The sequence below is a fragment of the Nematolebias whitei genome, chromosome 15 (genome assembly GCF_014905685.2).
Source record: "Nematolebias whitei isolate Nwh7 chromosome 15, NemWhi1, whole genome shotgun sequence".
Taxonomy (NCBI): Eukaryota; Metazoa; Chordata; class Actinopteri; order Cyprinodontiformes; family Rivulidae; genus Nematolebias; species Nematolebias whitei.
In genome coordinates this window covers 17,491,021-17,500,589 of record NC_056512.1, presented here as the reverse complement: position 1 = coordinate 17,500,589, position 9,569 = coordinate 17,491,021, and the positions used below count along the sequence as shown (strand labels likewise).

The 9,569-nt window shown below is 41.1% G+C and overlaps 1 protein-coding gene across 1 annotated transcript in view; it reads left to right on the top strand.

The window, feature by feature from the left end:
- The window catches only part of tspan35 (tetraspanin 35), a 10,435-nt gene extending 2,660 nt beyond the window's left edge, over nt 1–7,775 (top strand). The window contains exons 3-7 of the mRNA XM_037688834.1: nt 6,948–7,022; nt 7,110–7,217; nt 7,305–7,439; nt 7,521–7,613; nt 7,693–7,775. Of these exons, the coding sequence (XP_037544762.1) occupies nt 6,948–7,022; nt 7,110–7,217; nt 7,305–7,439; nt 7,521–7,613; nt 7,693–7,752 (471 nt within the window). The 3' untranslated portion in view covers nt 7,753–7,775. The remainder of the gene's footprint in view (nt 1–6,947; nt 7,023–7,109; nt 7,218–7,304; nt 7,440–7,520; nt 7,614–7,692) is intronic.
- Nucleotides 7,776–9,569: the final 1,794 nt, after the last annotated feature.

Below are 9,569 nucleotides of genomic sequence, written 5' to 3'. Positions count from 1 at the left end.
CACACACACACACACACACACACACACACACACACACACACACACACTCTTACAACAGATCTCTAGATCTCTACAAAGAGAATCTGAATCTGTAGACTAATCAGAGTTTTAGATCACATTCATACTGATGGGACACATTGGAGGCAATGAGGGGTTCAGTGTCTTGCCCAGGGACACTTCACCATCCATTATCTTTACCCGCTTCTTCCTTTTCGGGTCACGAGGATCACTGGTGCCCATATCCAGCCATCACTGTGGGAGAGGTGGGGGACACCCTGAACAGGTTTCCAGTCTGTCTCAAGGACACAGAGACAAACAAGACAACCATTCTCTCTAGGGACAATTTACAGTTATCAATCAGACTAACATGCATGTTTTTGGTCTGTGGGAGGAAACCGGAGTACCTGGAGAAAACCCACGCATGCACGGAGAGAACATGCAAACTCCACCCAGAAAGGTCCTCTGCTGGGATTTGAGCTGGCAACCTTCTGACTGAGCGGCAACAGCTCTACCAACTGTGTTGTCCCACACTTCAGCATGTAACTGGTTAATGGTGGAATCGAACCCCTGACTCTTTAACCTCTCAGCCACCCCTGATTGTGTGTGCGCGCTAGATACATTTTCTTTTGTTTTTCAGATTTATAAATCAGCTTTTTATTCAAAATGTTGCAGAGGTGGGACAGAATGCTACATTAGCTAATAAGGAACCTTTATACTTTGTCACGACACAGTTTGTTTAGTTTGACAATATTTTCTCAACTGAAAAAAAAAAATCCATGTTACCTTTCAAATGTGTCTCCTGAGGCCGCAGGGCGAGTCAGTCTGCCAGGAGTTGAGCAAACTTTTGGTCTCAGGGTCACTGAACAGTGAACTAATCTTTCTTGCAATATTATAGACACACACACACACACACACACACACACACACGTAACTATATTTGAGTTTATTTTATAAGCCTTAGAAACAATATTGTTAAAGACAATGGCTGGCTGCGGGTCACCAGACCTGAAAAAACCCCTCCAGCCCATGTCTTCCCCCCCGGCTCGAATCTTCCTCAGAAGTGGCAACTCTCATTATCAATAAATCAAGGAAACGTCAATTAAGTTTTATCAATTGTATTAAAATCAACGCAGGAAAAGGTTCCAGTTTGTAGCACTGGCCTCTCCGGTCTGTGATGTGTTCACAAACCCGGAAGAAGAGCCCCGATGTCCCGTGTCATTACTCATTTATAGGGTCCTGGACTCCTCCTTCTCAGAAGGAGAGTTCAACCTGTCAGTGTATGGGGGGCGTGACTAAGTGTGATCTCAATGGATCTTATGTGGTTCTGATGTGTTAGGAAATATGAGACGGTGCTTCAAAAAAATCTTTCTACGTGATGTGGCAAGAAGATTAAACTCTATTCCGTGACAGATATTGAATCCCAGGGAGACTCTTTTTAGAGTTGCTGGCCCAGTTTAACCCAGTCAGAACCGGGTCATAATTTCATTATAATCCCGTCTCTGAGCAGATCAAAACCATAGGACCAATCTAAAAATATCAAACAATATAAAAGAAGCTTTGGGTAGCTATTAGCTTATCTTGAAGGTCTTTTTCTTCCATATTTCATGCTCTAGGGCTGATGGGTACTAACTTCTAATAACTCTGAGAAAAAAAAAATCTGTTTAAAAATCACCAAACTATCCCTTTAAGCCTAATGATGGCTTTAGCAACACAGAGTTTGAAAGAATAAGATGGACATTACAGCCAATTTATTTGGAATACTTAGTTTTCGAGAAAACACAAAACACTCAGTAGTTTCATAATATACGCTGGTTAGAGGGTTTACCAGCAGTTAGTGGCTGATAGAGACCAGTTGAAGTAAAATCCTGTCAGTTCAGACCTGGGTCATGACTCACTGCATGAACAACGCTCTGCTGTGGTTTATTATTGTCAGGAACTGCAGTGAAGAGGCTGAGCCGTGTTCTTCCAGATAATCCCTCTCTCATTGTGTTTACAGAGGGCGACAATGCTGCTTATTCTCTGAACGTTCAGTCTCTTTGTGTCCTGTACATGGAGGCACGGCCTCTTTGCACCTAATCACAACCTGGAGGCAGACTGATAGAAAAACTAAACCTTGTTACTCACGCTATCAAAGCACAATTAGAAACCGTTTTGCCTAAATTAACTCAACATGTAGAACCTAGAATTAGTTCAAATTAGGGATGCACAATATTACATTTTTGGCCGATAACCGACACTTTATATACGTTCTTTTGTCAGAACATATTCCTCTTATTTAGGCTTATTTGCTACAAAAATTGTGCAACAGCTGTAAGAGCTGGTGACATATATTCAATAACAGCCATATGATACGTATAGCACTTTAACTTATGTTAAATGAAAAGTGTTATTTATTAGCATTAGTCACCTGTGATGTTGTCTCACTTGTGGAGGCTTGTTCCAGGTTCCTATAGCTGCAGTGTGGGATCCTCTGCACTCTTGTGCATGAAGGACAGACTTTTTAAGATCAAAGTTTTTGTCTATCCATTGTGTTGTAAGATTAATCATGCTAACAAAGCTAACACCACGTCCAAATGTTTGTTGTAAAACTCACCCAACAAGTCATGCTATCGGCTATGAGCTTCTCGACGACGTTGGAAATGACAGTTTGTAACTCGGGTAAGGCTACGTCGGAAAAATATCTCTGACTGGGGACGATATATATATATATATATAGCGAGGCTCAACGTAGTCCAGAAATCTTCAGAATCTGACATCCTCACCAACGGAAAATAAAACTTCCACACCGTCAGCATTTTGAATTTTCCTCTCCTCCGTGAGATCAGGTAGGTGCACGTGACGTCATCACGTTGTGCTGCAGGCAAAAACAGCACCTTTTATATCAGCAAGTTATTTTAATGGAATGGCCGATATTGAACTTTAACGCTAATATCGGCCGATGCTGATACCATGCTGATAATATCGTGCATCCTTAGTTCAAATGGTTAATTTTTCAAAGAAAACGGCAGAAAATCAAAAACAAACCTTTTTAGGAACAGACAGCAGTTGTTAATCAGAACGTTTCGGAAAAACTATTTAAATTTAAAAAAAGGGAAGTTTAAATCCAGCTGAAGGCAGCTGATTAAATGAATGTTGGCGTGATCAGAACAGAAAGTTGAGGCAAACTGAGGTCAGAAGAATAACATGAGCAGCCCTTGGTGGGTGAAGAGAGAAAAATATGCAAACTCAACTCTGATTTGGTGAAACCGAGGTTTGAGCTCGTTTATCCTGATGCATGCTTGTACGTTTCTTGTTGTGAGGTTAGCGACAGCCACAGGACCGTTGTGTTAAGATCTGGTGGCGGTCAAACCCAAAGTGCAGACTGAACTCGGAGGACTCAGGTTTAAAGCAAAAGTTTTTTAATAGAAATAAACAAAATGGCTGACATGGCAGCAACAACTTACATGATCAATGGGAGGACAATTGGGGCGGCTGTGGCTGAGTGGTAAGAGCAGTCGTCCTCCAATGTGAGAGTTGGGGATTCGAATCCACCAGCAGTCACATGCTGAAGTGTCCCTGGGCAAGACACTGAACCCCTCATAGCCTCTGATGTGTGTTCCATCAGTGTATGAATGTGATAAAGCTCTGATTAGACTCTTTAGAATGATTTGTTCAATTAACTTTGTAGAGATCTAGTAGAGTGCTGTATGAATGGGTAAATGAGGACACATACTGTAATGTAAAGGCTTTGAGTGTCTTGAAATAAGACAAAAAGGTGCTATATAAGTACAGTCCATTTACATGAAGGGAGCCAAAACCAGGACGTTGTGCAGAATAGGAACAAGGAGCCAGAACCAAACAATGAAGAACAGGAGATGCAGATTTATATACACACACTAATGACAGACAATGACAAACAGCTGGGAAAGACATCAGGTGAGAGGCAGGAGCTGATCACATGAGGGAGAACAATAGCTAGGAACGACCACAAGGGGGAGCCACTCATTAAGGAAACAATCCTCACAGTGCCTGTGATGGACTTGAAACCTGTCCAGAGTGTACCCCGCCCCTCCACAGTGAATGCTGGACATGGGTACTGGTGACCCCCGCATGACCCAAAATGGAATAAGTGGGTAAAGATAATGAATGAATGAATGGATGGATGGATGGATGGATGGATGGATGGATGGATGGATGGATGGACCCAAACTATGCCAACAAAATCAAGTAGGTATCTCTGCAGACAAATATGGAAGGCGTTACTCGAGGGCCACATCTGATTGGACGAAAAAAGATATTGGCAGTGTCTCCGGTTTGACAATGTGAGAAAAAAACAACAACAAGGCGTTATTGGCAGATTGTGTTAACCAAAGACATATTGTGTCTATGGTGTTAACCGGTTTGACATTAGCAGCGTCTCCATAACTTCTTTTCCTTCTCTCTCAACACAGAACTTCAGGTTACATTTCAAAATAAGAGCAACATAACTGGGTAGTGGGGAGGGCTAAATGTTTGATTTTAATACCTAGCCATAGCATTAAAAAACAAAAGCTGTTTTGGTTGTTGAATAATGTGAAAATAGTTACAATCGATTCATAAAGAAAGAAAAATAAAGTAACCAAAATAATTATGATACTTAAAGTGGCTTTGGGACAAAGGATGTTTCCTTTAACTTCACATTTTCTTGTTCAACTTTTAAATCAGTCGCTGCAGATGAGTGATTGTCAGTTTCTGTCAGATTTCTGCAACTGGAGCAGGTATTTCTGTTTACTGGTTAACTTCCTCAGCTGTCTCACATTTTAAGGGTCAGTCCTACTCCATGTTTCAGCTCCTTTCATAGATCAGATTCATAGAAGAACTTCTAAAGAGAACATTTTGTTTTTAGCTTTTGTTTTGGGCTGTTATCTCATTACAGGACTCATGATCTTTAATTGAGACCAGACTTTTTGACTAATGGAGCAGGTTTCGCTTCAGATGCTTCATATTTCATTGTACCCAGACCACACTCAAGCCAACCTGTGTCAGGTGCAGCCTACAACCAAGAACAAAAGAGAATCTTCTTGTGTTTGACATTAGATATAACGCTGTTTCTTAGAAACCTTCAATTTAAAAAAACAGCTGACGTACCTTACCCAAAGAGCCAACAAGTACAGCTAGCCCATCAGTGTTTGTCCTCTACAAACGCCTATTCTCCAGAAACGCTCACTTTTGGTCTACAGAGAACCCCTTCTCAACAAAATGCTGCTCCCAACATTTGATTTCTAGGATTTTCACAACCCTGTAGACAAGTGGTCGTTCTAACGTGCATCACTTGTTCCATCCAGTTACTTCTACTTGAAACAGACAACTGTCACTAATTACAGATGCTCTCCAGCTGTTCTATTGAGTTTATTTCATGCACTAAATGTCCAGAAAGTCCTGTTTTGTGTGCAGCAACTGTTGCCAGTTTGATCAGTTCCTGACAAAGACTAGTTCTCATGTTGGCGACTCAAAATTGAGAGAAAGAGACAAATTTCAAGTTTTCTCACTGAATTCTGAACGTTTGCGATCAAGCCAAAGTGTCCGGATTCACTCTGCATTGTCAGAGATCCGTGTGTGACTGCACTTTGGGCAGCAAATTTTTGAACCTCTTTAATATTTTTGTGTGCACAGCTTGCACAAATGCATTTTAGACCAGGAACATCCTTTCATTGCCTACACTGTACCCGCCTTGGCTCGCTTTGTATGCAACCTTGACAGCCGTCCTCACGTTTATGATTAAATTTCATAAGTTTCACATTTGAAATGAAGGCGGGCAGCTTTAGACTGAGACAGAGGGACATTAGTCAAAGTGGACTTTGGTTTTGTAGTGTTAGACCAGTTATGCTGGAATGTTGTTGCTGATGACTGGAACTCATCAGCAGTTTTCAGATGTGGACATTCAATATAGAGATGTACCGATCCAATACAGATATCAATATCGGTACAGATATCGAAAAACCTTCTGGATCGGGTATCGGTGACAATATGACCGATCCATGACTGGGCAGGTCTATACACTCTAACTCTATGCTTTGTGCTCTGAGTAACGTCATGCTCTAGTGACCTGACTGAACAAATTAAAGTTGTCTTGTTTTTACGTTTGTGAAGCTCTTGGTGTGTTTGTGTGCTGCTCTGGTGCAGAGTTTTCAATAAATTTGTAATTCAGTACATTCATGTCTACGTTTAACAAAACAAATGTTTTAAGTTAATTCAGCATCAGGTTTGTAAGCTCAAACATCCAGGTAGACAACAAAAATGGCTAAATCATGTTATCTGGACCTGTTTCAGAAATGGGTCCAGATGACATGATTTAGCCATTTTTGTTAATTCAGCACTGTTTTTCTGTATCAGATCGGTATCGAATCGGTATTGACGACACGGAACAGTTGATATCTGTATCGGATCGGAAGTGAAAAAAGTGGATTGTGCATCCCTAATTCAATATAATACAACCTCATGTATAAAGCACTTTAAAAGATAAATTAAGATAAATTCAAAATGTCCACAACAACAGTAGGAAGGGTTCGGCATGGGTTTGAGATACCAGTGACAACTCTGCAACTATTTAAGAGAAAACTTCTTACATTTTTGAAGATTCAGGCAAAAACACTTGATGTGATAAGCCTGCTGTGAACGTTTCAAGACATTTTGTAGACTTTCTTGCAAATGCTGTTTGCAAATTAATTTGATACGGTCTTTGATTACATTAATCCATAAATATTAATATGTGCAGTATGGACCATAATTTAGTTTTTCACCCACAGCTCACCTGGTGGAACGAACATCACTAAAAACTCACTTTATGCTAACCCATTATCCTCAGAAAGAACAGGTGTTCTTTTCAAAAAGACAAACCACTCCTCTAAAACTTCTGCAACGAACAGTTTTATAAGGACGTAATCTGATTAAACTACATTAACATTGTTGTTTCTGTTTTATTTCTTCAGTTCTTTATCATAGTCCTGCTGGTCTTCATCGCAGAGGTTGCAGGAGCTGTGGTCATTCTGGTCTTCAAACCTGTGGTGAGTTACTGAAGAGCTCCTTCAAATGCAGGACATTTACAACCATCAGTTGTAATAACACAGTGTATCTTTTTATGCATTTGTCAGGCAGATAAACTGTTCATGGACGTTGGCAAAGCAGCAGTGGGAAATATCAAAACGGACTACGGCAAAAATCCTGACATTACCGGACTCTGGAGTAATACGATGGACACGGTACAAAAAACTAACTTTGGAACTAATGTGGAATTCTGTCTAAAGCCACTTCCGCAAAGATTTCTGTGAAATGCGTTCTCTTTGCAGTTACAATGTTGCGGCTTCTACAACTTCACCGACTTTGAGAACTCTCCGTACTACACGAGTCACAACTCGTCGTACCCACCCCAGTGCTGCCGAACCACAAACCCCCCGTGTAACCAAACCGTGGCTCTGAGTCAAGTACGTACTTTTTAATGGAAAACAGCATCCACACACACAATCCAATAATAATTCTACTTCTGTATTTTACATTTTTATTAGATGATTAACGGGTGCTTTCCAAAAATCAAGAAACTGATTGATGACAACACAGTCGTGATTATTGGAGTGGCCCTTGGGATTGCAGCTCTGGAGGTACCTTTACTTGGCTAAACTCATTGAATTAGCTGTTTTAAGGTCTAAAACATATTTAGCTAATGTATTTTTCTTTCAGATATGCGCCATGGTTGTCTCGATGATACTGTACTGCAGAATAAAGTCCACAACGGCCTAACTCCACTCAGTAAAGGCCTCAGGAGAGTTATGTTAATCACTGAAGGTCTCTACTTCCCACCTTCTGCTGCCTTGTCATAAAAGACAGGAGACTTGTGCAATCAGCAACTACTGAGTAACTTTTTGAAAACTGTTTCAGTCTATTTACTAGGTTCAATGAATGTAAAGTTTATATTTCTTTATAAAATCATCTATACACTAGTCCTTCGACGTATCAAAGAGTGCTTAAACTTTTAACATACGGTCAGTTTAAGGAGGAATGAAGCTGCTTCAGTGATAATGAAACAAAGACTGACATTTTGTTTGTATGTGGTACTGTAGGTTGTAAAACTGTGGTAAAATATTAGTTTGTTGGCTTGTTAAAGTTTGATGTAAAGTGATTTAAGCTGCTTCTCTACCGACGTGACTTTAATCAGACTCAGCATCGGCCAGTTGTGTCTCCATTCCCTGACCCTGCTCGGCTTTTGGACCCGCCTCAGCCGAGGTTCCAAGCGAGCCAAGTAAATGATCTGACGTCGTCAAACCGCTGCCGTTGATTGTAGAGCTGGTAAATCCGGTTCACTTTACGAACTCGGGTTAATCTGAGTCACTCGCTAAAAGGACTCAGTTCTCTTGAGTCGTTCAAGAAAACTGTTTTATAGAACAGTCAAGCGGTCAAATGTATTTTCTCTTATCATTAGTATTTTACTTGTCATGATGACAGGTCAGGCATAGCCTCACTTGCCTCCCCTGACTGCACGTCACTGATTTAACTTATTATGTCCTACTAATCCCATGTACCTTGGAGAAATAAAAATGGACACCAAACAAAAGCTTGGCAGCAAATCTAGCTATTTTTTCCAGTGTGTTTAGATACTTTTGTAGAGTTCTCAAGGCTGCACATGAAGGCACTATGGGGCCGAGATGGGGTAGAGGTAGGGCATCTGACTTGGGACCAGAAAGTTGCGGTTAGACTCCCCGTCATGCCCGCATGTCGTGGTGTCTCTGAGCAAGACACCCAATCCCTAATTGCTCCCCTGGGTGCTTACATATTTGCCCACTGCTCCACCTGGGTGTATCTCAGGTGTGATGGGTTAAATGCAGAGAGTTAATTTTGTCTTTGTATGGGAACATACAATGATGACAACACAAAGCACTTACTTACCAATCATTCAGTAGCTATGTTTACATGCGCAGAATTCTCTGACCGGATTGAAATGTGTTCTGTTTGAATAATTCAAATGTGTTGTTTACATGGGCACAATCTGTTCATGACGAGCGTTTACATGCAGCGGGCTTTGTTCTGAACAGCAGTACTGACATGCGCAGAGTGGTAAACTCTCCTTAAAAAAAACACCGAAAAAGAAGTTCTACTTCCGGGTGAACGTGAACAAATCTGAGCACCCAAAATGGACCCGCGACAGGTTTTAATGATGGTGGAGACGTTACTGCACTCCCTGACTGAGCTACAGGTAATACAGATCATTTTGAGCTCTTTCAAAGTTTCTAGTAGAAATGTTGTGTCGCTCACCGACCAGTTTTGCTCCCCTGACATGCTAATATTATTAGCGTTAGCCAGGCGGAAATGGCAAAGTCGCACATGCGCAGTCAGATCAGTTTTTTACGATCAGATAAAAACGAACAGATCAAGCGTTTACATGCGCACCGATCGGGTTACGGATTGGCGTAAACCACCCGTTTCGTTCTGATCACAAATTATATCGGATCGCATAGAATACACAAAAAATAACCCGAACGGAGTGTTTACATGACACACTTTTATTCCGACCGGCCATTTGATCCGGTTACTTATGTCCATGTAAACATACCCAGTGACTA